Below are 18856 nucleotides of genomic sequence, written 5' to 3' on the forward strand. Positions count from 1 at the left end.
TTTACCCGGTAGGGGACTATGTATTGCCATGCAATACTCTCAGAATGCTTGTTTTAATAATTATTCACACTTTTATATCGTTTCTTTAGCCTACATTTTGTAGGTTAACCAAATTTTGTATGGAGATTTTTAAGCTGGGGCCCTAACAAGTCTTGTCATCTAGTCATCGCCAACTGACTGAGGTTGCCTAAGTTGAGGCCCCATCAAGTCTTCTCAGCTTGTTATTGTTAACTGATTTTGACTTAATTTTCTGGAAGTTGTCTAAGTTGAAGCAAATCATGGCTTGTCAGCTAGTCATAGTGAACTGACTTAGGTTGTCTAAATTGATGTCTTATCAAGGCTTGTTAGCCTCTCATTGTCAACCGACTGAGGTTCTTTAAGTGGAAGCCTTATCATGGCTTGTCAGCTAGTCATCCTCAACTGACAGAAGTTGTCAAAGTTTAGACCCTGTTAAGGCCAGTCAGCTAGTCATTGTCCACTGATTGAGGTTGTTTAAGTTGAGACCCTATCAAGGCCCATCAGCTAGTCATTGTCCACTGGCTGAGGTTGTCTTAATTGAGGTCCTATCAAGGCCTGTCAGCTAATCATTGTCCACTGACCAGGGTTGTCTAACTGACCAAGGTTGTCTAAGTTGATGCCCTTTCAAGGCTTGTCAGCTGCTAGTCATTGTCAACTGACTAAGGTTTTCTAGTTGATGCCCTTTCAAGGCTTGTCAGCTGCTAGTTATTGTCCACTGACCAGGGTTGTCTAACTGACCAAGGTTGTCTAAGTTGATGCCCTTTCAAGGCTTTTCAGCTGCTAGTTATTGTCAACTGACCAAGGTTGTCTAAGTTGATGCCCTTTCAAGGCTTTTCAGCTGCTAGTCATTGTCGACTGACTTAGGTTGTCTAGTTGGAGGCCTATCAAGGCTTGTCAGCTGCTAGTCATTGTCAACTGACTAAGGTTGTCTAGTTGGAGGCCTATCAAGGCTTGTCAGCTGCTAGTCATTGTCAACTGACTAAGGTTGTCTAGTTGGAGGCCTTTCAAGGCTTGTCAGCTGCTAGTCATTGTCAACTGACTAAGGTTGTCTAGTTGGAGGCCTTTCAAGGCTTGTCAGCTGCTAGTCATTGTCAACTGACTAAGGTTGTCTAGTTGATGCCCTTTCAAGGCTTGTCAGCTGCTAGTTATTGTCAACTGACTAAGGTTGTCTAGTTTGAGGCCTATCAAGGCTTGTCAGCTGCTAGTCATTGTCAACTGACTAAGGTTGTCTAGTTGGAGGCCTATCAAGGCTTTTAGCATGCTCAATAACTGACAGTGTTCCAGCTTGAATCTCAGGGCAGAAGGGTGCTTGTTGTCTGAAAAATCACTATATTACAATCAACCAGATTATTAGGGTGTAAATGACCTTGCTAGGTATTTTGAAACTTAATGTCATTGTCAATTAATTAGAGTGTTACACGATCAGGGAGCAATTTTACCGGAAACGCCAAAAGGTATGTAATTTGAAAAGTTTATTTATTGAAAAGGCAGAGGGTTGTTTTATTTTGCTTTGTAGGCAGAAGGGTTGGATGCTCTTCTATTTTAGGCAGACTGGAACACTGTCTGTGCATGATTAGTCAATAAATTCAGTACGTCCATTTCAGAAATATTATAAGACACTGACCTTGATTTCACACCAAAGTACATTGTAATCATGATATCATGCACCTACTGTACTATTCTTCATAAGAATAATTTTTGAAGTTTCCCATAGTAAAACATGCCATTGCAACCATATGGTGTCAAAAGTTTAACTCTGTTTGATGTTGGTTAAGACAAATCAGTATATTACATGTGACATGTATGATGACATCAATCTTAGGTATAGTGGATACATTGTTATTCATGGAGTCCTGATTGGGGTATAGGTGAAGTGTCCAAGAACAAATAAATTCTCTATAAGCTTGAAATGTGTAGAAACAATGAAATCAAGTATCAAAGAAAATACAATTTTTCCTTAATCCATGAAAATAAATGAATCTACAGTACTTAATGATACCGTTAGTTTATTGTTCAATAGAATAGAATTTTCAAGAGTTTCTTATTGTTATTCAAACACCACTTTCTTATTTTTATGAAAGAAAGAGTATCCTACTCATGACAATATACACATTGTATTTTATCTGTTGATTATATTTCTAGGATTCCACAAATGGCCTTATTTCTAATTTTTGTCGAGCCTTCGACTTTAGTCGAAAAAGCGAGACATAGCGATCCTACATTCCGTCGGCGTCGTCGTCGTTGTCGTCGGCGGCGTCCACAAATATTCACTCTGTGGTTTAAGTTTTTGAAGTTTTAATAACTTTCTTAAACTATCCTGGATTTCTACCAAACTTGGACAGAAGCTTGTTTATGATCATAAGATAGTATCCAGAAGTAAATTTTGTAAAAATAAAATTCCATTTTTTCCGTATTTTACTTATAAGTGGACTTAGTTTTTCTGCCGGGAAATATTACATTCACTCTGTGGTTAAAGTTTTTAAAATTTTAATAACTTTCTTATACTATTTTGGATTTGTACCAAACTTGGACAGAAGCTTGTTTATGATCAAAAGCTAGTATCTAGAAGGAAATTTTGAAAAAAAATAAATCCATTTTTTCAGTATTTTACTTTTAAATGGACTTAGATTTTCTGCCAGGAAACAACACATTCACTCTGTGGTTAAAGTTTTTAAAATTTTAATAACTTTCTTATACTATTTTGGATTTGTACCAAACTTGGACAGAAGCTTGTTTATGGTCAAATGCTAGTATCTAGAAGGAAATTTTTTTTTTTCTTCCAGTTAACATTACATTCAGTCTGCAGTTAAAGTTTTTAAACATTTATTAGATTCATAAACTATCCTGGATTTTTACCAAACTTGGACAGAAGCTTCTTACAATCAAAAGATAGTATCAAGAGGAATATTTTTATTGATTTACTTCCTCATTTTTGTTGAGCCTGCGATTAACAGAAAAAGTAGGCGAGACACTGGGTTCCGCAGAACCCTTACAAATTTTTTATTTTATTTTACTAAATACAGCTGCTGGTTACATATACAAAACATAAAAATGTTCCATTGACAAACGTAAGTAATGTATTTAATGCATACAAATATCTTGAAAGTTCAATAATTAATTGTGCTTTTTATTCAAGGTTTTCCAGAGTGTAAAGAGAAAGAAATAGAACATCTGATAAAAAAATACAAAGCACGAAACAAAGAGCTTGATAAAAAAATAAGTGATCTTTCTCAACAGCTGCAAGAATGCCAGAAGAATGTTATGACATCAGGGAGAACAGAATTTTCTCATTCACCGACAATTTATATGGTGACACCTACTCACACCCATCCAGAACAAAAAGCAAACTTAGTAAGATTGTCACACACTTTACTTCATGTGAAAAATATTCACTGGATTGTGATAGAAGACTCTGTCAGCAAGACAGTCTTAGTTAGCAAGTTTCTACAAAATTCTGGTGTAAAAAACACACATCTTGCAGCTTTGACGCCTCATGAAATTAAAATGAAGTATAATGATCCAACATGGCTGAAACCAAAAGGTGTCCTGCAGAGGAATGCTGCTCTTAAGTGGATCCGTGAGAATTTAAAGCCAAACACAGATAATGGTGTGGTTTATTTTGCAGATGATGATAATACATATAGTTTAGAAATATTTCAAGAGGTATAATACCATACACTACTGGATGGATAGATTATTGTTATTTTCTTTCATCTTATTAAGGTCATAATAAAGCGAACAAATTATTTTGATCAACTTTAAATCTACCCACTCTTTGTAATTAACTTAATTATAATGATCAATTTAGATACATGTCTTCATGAAGTTTAATTTTAATGATAACAGGATATACAAGTAAATGTCAGAACAGATATGTGTGGTATACAACAATGAGACAGCAACTCGACAACTCAGAAAATTAGACAACATCTGTAATATGTAAATAGGGGCAAACAATACAATTATATAAAATATGAATACTCCCAGTGATTCCTGTAATAGTTTGAAAAATAACATATCTAGGACGAACATGATTAAAACTCAAATTTTAATATTTTATTGTTATATTCTACAGAAAATTGTACAGGAATATATTTATTATGTTTTAACCATCAGTTTTTGCAAAATTGATAGTAGGTATTTCTGTTAGGTAGTTAGTTCCAGGTGACTACTCATGTTGGCTCTTTTATTCTTTTTTTCAGATGAGATATACCAACACAAAACAACCGACAAATATGTTTAACTTTTGGTTTCAGATGAGATATACCAACAAAAAATAACCGACAAACATGTTTTACTTCTGGTTTCAGATAAGATAAACCAACACAAAATAACCGACAAACATGTTTTACTTCTGGTTTCAGATAAGATATACCAACACAAAATAACCGACAAACATGTTTTACTTCTGGTTTCAGATAAGATATACCAACACAAAATAACCGACAAACATGTTTTACTTCTGGTTTCAGATAAGATATACCAACACAAAATAACTGACAAACATGTTTTACTTCTGGTTTCAGATAAGATATACCAACACAAAATAAACGACCAAACATGTTTAACTTCTGATTTCAGATGAGATATACCAACACAAAACAAGCGACAAGCATATTTAAATTCTGGTTTCAGATGAGATATACCAACACAAAACAACCGACAAATATGTTTAACTTCTGATTTCAGATGAGATATACCAACACAAAACAACCAACAAACATGTTTTAATTTTGGTTTCAGATGAGATATATCAACACAAGACAGCTGACAACCATGTTTTAATTCTGGTTTCAGATGAGATATACCAACACAAAACCAGGGGAGGATCAAGAACCTAGTGCGAGTGTGGGTTGGGGTCAGATCATCGTTTATATCTTTTAATTTTTTACCTTTTCACTTAATTCTTTGTTCTTCTGTCAATTGATCTCTATTGTATTTGTCCTTAACATGCATGAAATATTTGCCACTGGACATTAAACAACCAACAATCAATCAATCTTTCCTTTATATTTCATCACCTTTATTCTGTTATCTATATATTTTGGTCCCGCTCCTAATCTAACTTATTTGCCCATTATTCTCATATCTGTAAACCCCATTCATTGCCTCATACATGTACTGTACATGGTAATTGAAACTAATAAAAAATTTACATACATTACTGTATGCTTGGGCTAGTAGATAAGTGTTTTTTTAAAACAAATTGTTGGTTTCCTTTGAAAATAAGAGGGAAAAGAAATATGACATTCAGTTTAAAAAAAATCTTGTATGATATGAAAAAAGAAATAGTTTGGTGTTGAATAAAGTCACAAAAAAGACAGTTTCGAAAAAAAAAAATACATTCACAAGAAATGGTAATGTGATTATTTTGTTATGAAGACATATCCCTTATATCAAAACCAAAATTCTTGACACTTAATATCTTTTTTTACCTATTCTTTAAAAAAAAAAAACAGATTTTAGTTGGTAATTTCTTTCCTGATCAGAAGATTTCACCTGGTAATTGATCTTAATCTGTAATATTGTATCAAAAACCAGTAAGAAATATTCATACTATTCCAATCAACATGTACATGTAGTTTACATAAAAAGCTTTTGCAAAGAGACATTACACACAGGTGTCAATATTTACACACCCAACGAGTTGTCATAAATCATGCATGTTGAAGCTGGGGTTAATTAACTGCCAGTTTGAGAAGTCAAATAAAGCTGTAATTAATCTCCGCTCTAGATAAGCAGATTCAGTAGCAATAAAGTTATGTTAGAATTTTTTTTGGTGACCTGGACTGGAGGTGAGATATACCAAAACTAAACAACCGACAAATATGTTGTACTTCCAGTTTCAAATGAGATATACCAACACAAAACAACAAAGCTACATATTTTATGTCTGGTTTCAAATGAGATATATCAACACAAAACTATAAACCAATATATTTTACTTCTGGTTTCAATTGAGACATACCTACACAAAACATCCAACCAGTATATTTGAGTTTCTGGTTTCCAACACAACATACCAAGACTTAAGTTACCAATCAATATATTATATTTCCAGGTTTCAGACGAGACATTAAGTTCCCAATCATTATATTATATTTTCTGGTTTGAGACAAGAAATGCAAAGATTAAGTTCCCAATCATTATATTATATTTTCTGGTTTGAGACAAGACATACCAAGATTAAGTTACCAATCAATATACTATATTTCCTGATTTTAGACTAGACATAGAAAGATTAAGTTACTAATCATTATATTATATTTCCTGGTTTCAGACAAGACACACTGAGACTAACTTAACAATCAACACATTATATTTTCTGGTTTCGGACAAGACATTGTGTGATTAAAATTACCAATCAATATATTATATTTCCTGGTTTCAGACAAGACATACTGAGACTAAGTTACCAATCAATATGTTTTCTGGTTTCAGATGAGAAATACCAAGAAAGCTACAGTATGGCCTGTAGGTTTGGTAGGAGGACTTAGATACGAAAAACCGGTAGTCAAGGATGGAAAGGTGCCAGATTTTTTAAATACTCTATTATTAAGATTTTTTGAATTGAGAAAATTACCTTGTCCATCCTTTTGTATCATGCCATTTTCTTATCTATGTAGCCAGCTTGGGTCTTATTCAACCAATTGCCCTTCATGAACTTAGGTTGTTATATGACATCAACAAAAGGTTATATCTTGAAGGTCCAAGTTCACAGTTGTTACATGTATATGTTATGAGGTAGTGTAAGGACAACATCCTTTTACTTCCATCTTGGGTTTTTCTAAGATTTTGCACCGTTGTTATTTGTATTGAGCTAGTGTAAGGACAACATCCTTTAACTTCCACCTTGGGTTTTTCTAAGATTTTGCACGGTTGTTATTTGTATTGAGATAGTATAAGGACAAAATCCTTTAACTTCCACCTTGGGTTTTTCTAAGATTTTGCACCGTTGTTATTTGTATTGAGATAGTGTAAGGACAACATCCTTTAACTTCCACCTTGGGTTTTTCTAAGATTTTGCACCGTTGTTATTTGTATTGAGATAGTGTAAGGACAACATCCTTTTACTTCCACCTTGGGTTTTTCTAAGATTTTGCAGGGTTGTTATTTGTATTGAGATATTATAAGGACAACATCCTTTAACTTCCACCTTGGGTTTTTCTAAGATTTTGCACGGTTGTTATTTGTATTGAGATAGTATAAGGACAACATCCTTTAACTTCCACCTTGGGTTTTTCTAAGATTTTGCATGGTTGTTATTTGTATTGAGATAGTGTAAGGACAACATCCTTTTACTTCCACCTTGGGTTTTTCTAAGATTTTGCATGGTTGTTATTTGTATTGAGATAGTATAAGGACAACATCCTTTAACTTCCACCTTGGGTTTTTCTAAGATTTTGCACGGTTGTAATTTGTATTGAGATAGTATAAGGACAACATCCTTTAACTTCCACCTTGGGTTTTTCTAAGATTTTGCATGGTTGTTATTTGTATTGAGATAGTATAAGGACAACATCCTTTAACTTCCATCTTGGGTTTTTCTAAGATTTTGCACCGTTGTTATTTGTATTGAGATAGTGTAAGGACAACATCCTTTAACTTCCACCTTGGGTTTTTCTAAGATTTTGCACCGTTGTTATTTGTATTGAGATAGTGTAAGGACAACATCCTTTTACTTCCACCTTGGGTTTTTCTAAGATTTTGCACCGTTGTTATTTGTATTGAGATAGTATAAGGACAACATCCTTTTACTTCCACCTTGGGTTTTTCTAAGATTTTGCAGAGTTTTTTTTTGTATTGAGATAGTGTAAGGACAACATCCTTTAACTTCCACATTGGGTTTTTCTAAGATTTTGCACCGTTGTTATTTGTATTGAGGTAGTGTAAGGACAAAATACTTTTACTTCCACCTTGGGTTTTTCTAAGATTTTGCACGGTTGTTATTTGTATTGAGGAAGTATGAGAACAACATACTTTTACTGCCTACTTGAGTTTACTAGAATTTTGCACAATTGTTGACCAGGGCCTAAGCATCTGTTATCTCCTTCATTCAAGATCTTTTTTGAAGGTCAAGGTTAGCTGATGTTAACGAAAGGAAGAAAATACCCATATTGTAAGCTGCAGAAAAAAACAGACAGCATGGCAAAAAGAAAAATGACAAATAGACAGTCCACAAAACACTACACAGAAATATTAGGATTGAGTAAAACTACCCCCAAAAAAAACTTGGTGTGAACTCCGGTATTGTGCTCCTCTACTGTCATCTGCCAAGCAGCCACTTGCAAATAAAAACTTGGTGTAAACTCAGGTACTGTACTCCACTACTCTCATCTGCCATGCTTCTACTGACAAATAAAAACTTGGTGTGAACTCCGGTACTGTGCTCCTCTACTGTCATCTGCCATGTTGCTAATGGCAAATAAAAACTTGGTGTGAACTCCGGTACTGTGCTCCACTATTGTCATCTGCCATGCTGCTACTGGCAAATAAAAACTTGGTGTGAACTCCGGTACTGTACTCCTCTACTGTCATCTGCCATGTTGCTAATGGCAAATAAAAACTTGGTGTGAACTCCGGTACTGTGCTCCACTACTGTCATCTGCCATGCTGCTAATGGCAAATAAAAACTTGGTGTAAACTCAGGTACTGTGCTCCTCTACTATCATCTGCCATGCTGCTACTGGCAAATAAAAACTTGGTGTAAACTCAGGTACTGTGCTCCTCTACTGTCATGCTGCTACTGGCAAATAAAAACTTGGTGTGAACTCCGGTACTGTGCTCCACTATTGTCATCTGCCATGCTGCTACTGGCAAATAAAAACTTGGTGTGAACTCCGGTACTGTGCTCCTCTACTGTCATCTGCCATGCTGCTAATGGCAAATAAAAACTTGGTGTGAACTCCGGTACTGTGCTCCACTATTGTCATCTGCCATGCTGCTAATGGCAAATAGAAACTTGGTGTAAACTCAGGTACTGTGCTCCTCTTCTGTCATCTGCCATGGTGCTAATGGCAAATAAAAACTTGGTGTGAACTCCGGTACTGTGCTCCACTACTGTCATCTGCCATGCTGCTAATGGCAAATAGAAACTTGGTGTAAACTCAGGTACTGTGCTCCTCTTCTATCATCTACCATGCTGCTACTGGCAATTAATAATGTGGTGATAAGTCACATTCAGTGATGTTGCAATCTAAGAAAAGAGAACATGATTGTTGCTATGACAAGTAGAACATACCAAGGAAGCTTAGTAAATTGTGACACAGGTCAACCTTATTGATATTATGTTAACACAACATCTAATTTATTTTGTGTTTACTAAAGTTTATGAAATATGAGTTAGTACAACTTATCTTCAGCAACTGCTACAATTGAAGTCAATTTATATATTTAATTAAAGAATATAGTCATTGTCAAGGTGTAGGGGGTTTCAAAGCCCCAATTAATTTCGTATACAGAAGTACCGCAGGCATCCATAACGGAAATATATTATTATATTTTGTAACTTTAAATCCCTTTCTTATTCTCAAAGAGAATATATATGAAGTAAATGTATATGTAACAGTAAACAAACGATACTCAGATTTGACAAAACAATAAGAAAGTGTTCAGATTTTATGGAATATTTATCTAGGCTGCAATTAAACAGGTACACAATAGGTATGAATTCACTTCTTAATAAATTTGATTTTTTTTTTCTTTTTTTTTTCTATCCAAGTAAATATATTGAATCCAAGTGTAGTCACATGCTGATGAATCTTCCCATAATTCCTTATGATTGCAGGTGACTGGATGGTTTACTTATTGGAAGCCTAATAGACCTTTCCCAATGGATATGGCAGGATTTGCTGTGAATGTTAATCTATTCTTCAAGTTTCCTGATGCACAATTTAGTAATGAGGTACCAAGAGGGTTTCTTGAGTCAACAATTCTTGAACAGTTGAATGTAAAGATGGAAGACTTAGAGCCAAGGGCAGAGAATTGTTCTAAGGTTAGTTAAAACAGATTAGCCTATTTCCCAGATTCAAATAAAACCATCAATTCAGATATCAATTAAATAAAAATTTTGAATATTAAACACCTTAATGTGAGATATGTTTACATTGTATCCCATATTCAAATGAAAATTTTTAATGTAACAATTTTATTCATTGGCTACTATTTTCCGTCTAATCTACAATTGACATAATGCATGTATAATTTTAACCAAGGATTTGAGCCACACTACTTTCTTAAATTAAAATGAATACATGTACTAAAATAATATCTGTACCTAAAAAACATCTTAAAGACATATTATCAGAATTGTACAAGTAACTTTAAAAAAAAATCAGATTGTAAGGTTTATTTTTGTATGGAGTCATGTTTTGTCATAACATTTCTGCAACATAATAATTTATGAAATTTCAGGGAATTTACTTCTATTTTCATTTTATACATTTTTTCAACCTCTTATGTATTAATTCTTTTTGCAATGTATTACAATAGGAATAACAGTACTGTAGTTAAATAGTTGCTGCACTCAATAGGGGATTTGACGGTCACAAATATCAGTTTTACTGGCCCAGGTCCATGTAGCCAATAAAACTGCATTTGTGACTGTCAAATCCCTAATTGACGACTGAAACTCTTCAACTACAGTACTGTTATTCCTTCACTATACCCCAATACAAATCATATCAAGAGTAGTTGGCCACCCCTAAATGTGAGACATATTTATGTCCCTGCCGTAGCGGTGGGGGCATTAAGTTTTACCCCTTGTCCGTCTGTACGTGCGTACGTCCCAAAATTGGTTTCCGTTCTCTAACTTAAGTTTGCCTCAACCAAATGTTATGAGACTTACACACAATGCTTATTACCACAAAACACAGATCAAGTTTGAATTTTTGTGGCATCACTTTAACTGTTCTAGAGTTATGCCCTTTATAAATGGAAAAATTGCAAAATTTTTAGTTTCCGTTCTCTAACTTAAGTTTCCCTCTACCAAATGTTATGAAACTTATACACAATGCTTATTACCACAAAACACAGATCAAGATTGAATTTTGGTGGCGTCACTTTTACCGTTCTAGAGTTATGCCCCTTTATAAATGGAAAAATTGCAAAAATTTTATTTTCTTCTAAATATCAAGTAATTTTTTAAATTTGAGTTATCTTCCTTTGTCCATGATTATAGTTGAATCAACTACAATCAATGCTTTATACAATGCAATGTTTAATTTTGACTTCCACTGATAAAACACAGATCAAGTTGAATTTGGGTAGTGTCACTTTAACCATTATTGAGTTATGCCCCTTTATAAATGGAAAGATTGCAAAATTTTTAGTTTCCATTCTGTAACTTAAGTTTGCCCCAACCAAACATTATGAAACCTATACACAATATTCATTACCACATAATACAGATTAAGTACGAAATTTGGTGGCGACACTTTTACCATTCTTGAGTTATGTCTCTTTATAAACATAAAAATTGCTGAATTTTTCGTTTCCGTTCTTTAACTTTAGTTTGTCTCAACCAAATGTTATAAAACTTATACACAACCGTTCTAGAGTTATGCGTGTTTACAAATAGAAAAATTGCTGAATTTTTAGTTTCTGTTCTCTACTTAAGTTAGCCTCAACCAAATGTTATGAGACTTACACACAATGCTTATTACCACAAAACTCAGATCAAGTTCAAATTTGGGTAGTGTCACTTTTACCGCTCTTCAGTTATGTCCCTTTATAACTATATGATATGCAAGCAGGGGCATCATCTGTGTCCACATGTGGACAATATCCACATTTATTATATTATATGTCAATACAAACCATTTCCAGAGGAGATGTTTATAAAATTCATTTGAAATCATAAGAATAATTTTTTCACATGATTTTTCAACCATGTAAAAATTGTTGTCTTGATTCTCAGATACGTTTTCTTTTTTAAATGACAAAAGGATTACAGGTTATAATTTTCTATTCTTAGCCCTGAAAATACATAAGATATTTGCCACTGAAATTTTTACATTCATTCGCAATAATATTTTAACCTAATAAGTGGTCAGACATGATAATAGCAAGGATGTTCCAAAATATATAAATTTGTTACATGTTATTTTTATACGCCCGTTTACGGGACGTATTAGGTCCGAGTACACAGTTATCGTCCTTTGATTTTTGTTGTCCACGAATATAGTCCCTAGTGTGGACAGTGTGTTACTTGCCAATTTTGTTTATACCCCTTCAAAATTTATTTCTTCATGTTTTATGCCTCAAATAGCAAGTAGGGGGATAAAATTACACTGTAAAAAAATTTGATTCATGAATTTTAAAATAAAGTAGTGATTTGGTCCAGCTGGAAAAGGTTAAAAATTAGCATTTCGGAAGCTGTCAAAAGATTTCAAGACCCCCTTAACATAAAATTATCCATATTTTGAGTTAGAGCCGATGAAGTTTTCTATAATTTTGATATAATTTGTCCCAAAAGTAGTACAACACACTGTAAAAATATTATTGAGAAAGCGCAGGTGGGATTTTTTTTATTTCCATTTATTGTCTAAAAGAAATGCACTACGAAATAACTGTGTACTCGGACTATTATGGTATACCGTTGTCCGTCGTCAACATGTCGGACATTAACTCAAAAATGCTTTAACCAATTTGCATAAAACTTTGGTGAATTGCTTATATCTATTGACTTGAGCTCCCTTTTGTTTTTTTATAAAATTTAGATTTTACGTTTCCGAGTTATGGGGTTTTATTCATTAAAAAAAGGGGGATTTTCCAGTTTTAGGACAATAAGTCAGAAATGCTTTCACCAACTTGCAAGAAATTGTGGTGAATTGTTTATATCTATTGACATGAGCTCCCTTTCGATTTATATAAATTTTAGATTTTTCGTTTCCGAGTTACAGGGTTTTATTCATAAAAAAAGGGGGGATTTTCAAGTTTTCGGGCAAAAATTTAAAATTCAATTCATATAACCAATTTCAAGTTCTTTGACTACATTTATTCAGAAACCTATAATATGTCAAAAATTTAATTACAATCCAAATTCAGACCTGAATCAAGCTTGAATATTGTGTCAATTTTTGCCCCAACTGTTCAGGGTTGGACCTCTGCAGGCATATCTAGCTGTGCTAAGCGAAGCAGTTTATTGTTCAGAAGTTTTGGGGACAATTCTCATGGTACTCAGGTTTAAATCCAATGGACATATATCTCTTTACTATATATATGTCACATGACAATAACTAGAGAATTTTTTCAGGGCAATAATTACAGAGCAAGGTCTTGAAGTTATAAACCACCTTTTTGAATTCTTATTTGCCTTGCGAGGATTCTACTAAATGATTTAAATTTGTCCAGTAAGGTGTAGATGCAGAAGGTAAAATTTTTTTAATGTTAAATTACTACATGTACCAAGTATGCTGTTCAAATGATGAAAATTTTTCTTATTAATTTTAGATACTAGTTTGGCACACCAGAACTGAGAAAACCAAATTGAAAAATGAACAATTGATGATAAAACGACTCGGCCAAGGCTCTGATCCTAACATAGAAGTTTGATGATTTACAAAGATCTAAAACATGGTAATGGCTCTGATCCTAACATAGCAGTTTGATGATTTACACAGATCTAAAACACGGTAATGGCTCTGATCCTAACATAGCAATTTGATGATTTACACAGATCTAAAACACGGTAATGGCTCTGATCCTAACATAGCAGTTTGATGATTTACACAGATCTAAAACACGGTAATGGCTCTGATCCTAACATAGCAGTTTGATGATTTACACAGATCTAAAACATGGCAGTGGTTCTATTCTTAACATAGATGATTAAAATAGATATTTGATTAAGAAAGCACCTGTTGGTATGGGTCACTGAATATGCAGAGATAACTCTATAGGATCAAAGAACAGTAAAGGAAATATGGTACACAGAATCAAGCTTATTTGTTGACAGGGAAGAACACTGAATTATTATGGAATATTGAGATGTTAAATGGAAAGGTTAATTAAGATCATTAGTACATTTACTGCAAGTTATAATCTACAGTAACATCATGTATCCAATTTGATCTAGACATAGTGGAGTTTGAGAAGTGTCTGGATGTCACTTAATATTTGATGTTGAAAATAGAGAGAGAGACAAGAAGTATTTGCATTGGAGAAATATGTATAATGTAACAGCAATCCTGGGAAATCTTAAACATTCAACTTAAGATTCCTCCAAACTTTTGAAACGTGTTAGTCTGTGTGAACTTTATGATGAATAGATTTTGCTCCTTCTCTGTTATTTATATCAAAACATTAAATAAGTTTGAATATTGAATTGAAATGATTGAAGACAGCTTTAGGAAAAACAATGAAAATTCAATTAAAAGATTAATTAAAAAGTATTATCGAAAATGTTTTCTATTAAATAGCGGAGTTTATTATAGTTGTATTCCTCTCTAAGCAAGAATGATGAATTATCTTTATATTTATTTTTCAATAATATGTCTTTTTTTACCAATAGAATTTTGTATTTGTATATGTCAATACTTTTGATATAAATGTTTTGCATCAAATTTATACTTAAGATTAATGTATACATTCATGAATTAAGGGTAATGTTGAGTAATATAAATTGTCAATGAGACAGCAACCCCTCACACAAGTTCAACAAAGATAAATATGTATTTTTATATATATATAAATTGTAAAGTACAAAAAGTAACTTGTTATTATATTGTTTGATATGAATGTAGATTTGTTTGGGTATGAATAGGGACCTAGTTGGCCTAGTGATCTAACTACTGCATCATTAGCTTGACAACACTGAGGTTGTGAGTTCGAATCCTGCACGTGGCAGGTGCATTCCACTCCAATCTTAATTGACTGGGATTGTTAGTTTTCCTGCCTAAGTTTGGTTGTTCTCTCCTGGCACTCTGGCTTCTGGAACCAAAAAAAACTGACAACCACGAAATAGGCAATAGTGCTGAAAGTGGCGTTAAACATCAATCAATCAATCAATTGTATAGATATTATTTGATTGACCTAGGAGATTTAAGGACAAAAATTGCAAGAAGAAGAAAATTATCTTTTGATCAATATAAACATACAAATGTATTGCAAAAGATTTTTTTTTTACACTGGTGAGAATCGACAAAAACCCTCATGTACTGTACATTCAGAAATTATTCCGTGCATTTATTGTTGTGATTGTTGAAAAATCGACACAAATACGATTTAAATTATTGTGATTTCAGGAAATGCTGCAAAAATTAGTTATGAAAATATAAAATGCTAGTTTTTATTTTTGCGACACCTATTATGAATGTCACTATTTTGGCAATAATTAAACCATCGCACAAAAATCTGTATTTAAAGTATATACTAATTTAAGCAATACACAGAAACAATTTATATATTTTAAAAGTTAACAGTTGTTTAAATAGCTCTAGATAAAATTCAAATTGAACTGACCAGTTGGAAACAAAGCTTAATATTAAGAGGAATTATGGTTTGAGGGATGAATTTCATTTTTTCCATTTTTATACGACCGCAAAAAATTGCGGTCATATATTAATATGATGTTGGCGTCGTCGTCGTCCGAAGACACATTGGTTTTCGCACTCTAACTTTAGTTTAAGTGAATGGATCTCTATGAAATTTTACAATAAGGTTCAATACCACAAAAGAAAGGTTGGGATTGATTTTGGGGGTTATGGTACCAACATTTAAGGAATTAGGGGCCAAAAATAAGCATTTTTGTAACTTCCAGACATAACTTGTGTGTTTGTGAATGGATCTCTCTGACATTGTACCACAAAGTTCCATATCACAAAGGGAATGCTGGGATTGATTTTGGGGGTAATTGCCTCAAAATTTTAGGAATTAGGGGCCAAAAAAGGGGCAAAAAACAAGCATTTTTCTTCTAGTTTCATGACAATAACTTGTGTGTAAGTGTATGGATCTTTCTGAAATTGTACTATAAGGTTCCATATCACAAAGGGAAAGCTGGAATTGAGTTTGGGGGTAATTGCTCAAAATGTTTAGGAATAAGGGGCCAAAAAGGGGCTAAAAATAAGCATTTTTCTAGTTTACAGACAATAACTTGTGTTCAAGTGTATGGATCTCTCTAAAATTGTACTGCAAGGTACCATACCACAAAGGGAAGACTGGGGTTGATTTTGGAGGTAATTGCCTCAAAATTTTAGGAATTAGGGGCCAAAAAGGGGCAAAAAAACAAGCATTTTTCTAGTTTCAGGACAATAACTTGTGTGTAAGTGTATGGATCTTTATGAAATTGTACTACAAGGTTCCATAACACAAAGGGAAAGCTGGGTTTGAGTTTGGGGGTAATTGCCCTAAACGTTTAGGAATTTGGGGCCAAAAAGGGGCCTAAAAACAAGCATTTTTCTAGTTTCCAGACAATAACTTGTGTTCAAGTGTATGGATCTCTCTGAAATTGTACTGCAAGGTACCATACCACAAAGGGAAGGCTTGGATTGAGTTTGGGGGTGATGAATCATAAGGGGGTTCAAAAAATTTGGGGGAGGGATTTTTTTTTCCTTTTTTTCCTTTTTTTTTTTTTAATTTTCCATTTTAAATTGGTTATTTCTGATTTATATATAAAAGCAAATAATAATGTTATGGTTTGAATAGGTAAATTAAAAATTTTTAAGTTCTTAGACCACATTCACATGCTCAAGTCCATCCTTGTCAATTTATCAATGAAATGCATGTAACCGAACAACTATCCAAAAATTGTGTACGCGTAAAAGTAGTTTTACTTATTTCATTTTATTTTAATTCTCAACCAAACAAATATACAGTTAAGACTAATTGCCAATAAAAAGAATAATGACATTTCATTTTTTGATACTGACTTCATCAGCTTGAATATCAGCTCCCCCTAGTGGGCTCCCTTGATATTCCTGCTGATAAAGTCGGTATCAAAAACAAAAATGCCCTTATTCTATATATATTCTGTTGTTGTTTATTCTATCTACTGTTGATTGTTAACCAATGAGAAAATGTGTATCTGTGTGTAAGAATGTAGTATGTTTAACAATGCTAATAAAACTGTTTTGTTTTTACTGCTATTGACTTGTATAGCCATCTTCCAAAACACATTCATGATTTTAACTAATTTCTGCTCGTTGCTTGAAAGTATCATGGATTCTAGCCAGTGCAAATGAAGGATCTTTGTATAGTTGGGTTGCTGTCTCATTGATGTATACCATTGTTTCTTTTGTTAAGCCTAAAATGTCAAGGAAGTGGGACAAGGCTATCATTCATTCTGTCATCATCATCTGTGGTTTAAAGTTTTTTGTCAAACATTTATGGAACTTGATGAAACTTGGACATTAGATTTTTTATGATTGAAAGACAACTCCAAAGCAATATTTTGAAAATCTTTTGTTTTCATTTTTTCTGTATTTAAATGATAAAAGGGCTTTCTATCATGATTTCCATGATATTCAAGGGCTTGTGTTTCCTATCATGATTTCCTGGATATTCAAGGGCTTTTGTTTCCTATCTTGATTTCCTGGATATTCAAGGGCTTGATTTCCTGGATATTCAAGGGCATGATTTCCTGGATATCCAAGGGCTTGTGATTCCTATCATGATTTCCTGGATATTCAAGGGCTTGTGATTCCTGTCATGATTTCCTGGATATTCAAGGGCATGTGATTCTTATCATGATTTCCTGGATATTCAAGGGCCTGTGTATTCCTATCATGATTTCCTGGATATTCAAGGGCTTGTGTATTCCTCTCATGATTTTCTGGATATTCAAGGGTTTGTGATTCCTATCATGATTTATTAGATATTCAAGGGCTTGTGTATTCCTCTCATGATTTCCTGGATATTCAAGGGCTTGTGTTTCCTATCATGATGTCCTGGATATTCAAGGGCTTGTGATTCTTATCATGATTTCCAGGATATTCAAGGGCTTGTGATTCCTATCATGATTTCCTGGATATTCAAGGGCTTGTGTTTCCTATCATGATGTCCAGGATATTCAAGGGCTTGTGATTCCTATCATGATTTCCTGGATATTCAAGGGCTTGTGTTTCCTATCATGATGTCCTGGATATTCAAGGGCTTGTGATTCCTATCATGATTTCCAGGATATTCAAGGGCATGTGTTTCCTATCATGATTTCCTAGATATTCAAGGGCTTGTGTAATCCTATCATGATTTTCAGGATATTCAAGGGCGTGTGTTTCCTATCATGATGATTTCCTAGATATTCAAGGGCTTGTGATTCCTATCATGATTTCCAGGATATTCAAGGGCTTGCGATTCCTATCATGATTCCCTAGATATTCAAGGGCATGTGATTCTTATCATGATTCCCTAGATATTCAAGGGCTTGTGTTTCCTATCAAGATTTCCTAGATATTCAAGTGCTTGTCTATTCCTATCATGATTTCCTGGATAGTCGAGGACTGATGTTTCCTATCATGATTTCCTGGATATTCAAGGGTTTGTGATTCCTATCATGATTTCCTGGATATTCAAGGGAATGTGTTTCTTATCATGATTTCTTAGATATTCAAGGGCTTGTGATTCCCTTCATGATTTCCAGGATATTCAAGGGCATGTGTTTCCTATCATGATTTCCTGGATATTTAAGGGTTTGTGATTTCTATCAAGATTTCCAGGATATTCAAGGGCTTGTGTTTCCTATCATGATTTATTAGATATTCAAGGGCATGTGTTTCCTATCATGATTTCCTGGATATTTAAGGGTTTGTGATTTCTATCATGATTTCCAGGATATTCAAGGGCTTGTGTTTCCTATCATGATTTATTAGATATTTAAGGGCTTGTGATTCCCTTCATGATT

At 33.6% G+C, this 18856-nt stretch overlaps 1 protein-coding gene across 2 annotated transcripts in view; it reads left to right on the forward strand.

Annotated features, from left to right (window-relative positions):
• Window positions 1-18856, forward strand: part of LOC127737537 (galactosylgalactosylxylosylprotein 3-beta-glucuronosyltransferase 3-like) — a 154906-nt gene that overhangs the window by 3940 nt on the left and 132110 nt on the right. The window contains exons 3-6 of one of the 2 annotated variants that reach the window (XR_007999662.1): window positions 3155-3681; window positions 6460-6546; window positions 9806-10012; window positions 13471-15699. Coding sequence is in view for 1 of the 2 variants with exons in the window: in XM_052248355.1 (XP_052104315.1) it covers window positions 3155-3681; window positions 6460-6546; window positions 9806-10012; window positions 13471-13572 (923 nt within the window). In the remaining variant the exon portion in view is untranslated. Of the gene's footprint in view, window positions 1-3154; window positions 3682-6459; window positions 6547-9805; window positions 10013-13470; window positions 17097-18856 lie in introns of those variants that run through there. The other variant, XM_052248355.1, reaches the window with a different exon arrangement.

The sequence above is a fragment of the Mytilus californianus genome, unplaced genomic scaffold, assembly GCF_021869535.1.
Source record: "Mytilus californianus isolate M0D057914Y unplaced genomic scaffold, xbMytCali1.0.p SCAF_4, whole genome shotgun sequence".
In the NCBI taxonomy this organism is placed as follows: Eukaryota; Metazoa; Mollusca; class Bivalvia; order Mytilida; family Mytilidae; genus Mytilus; species Mytilus californianus.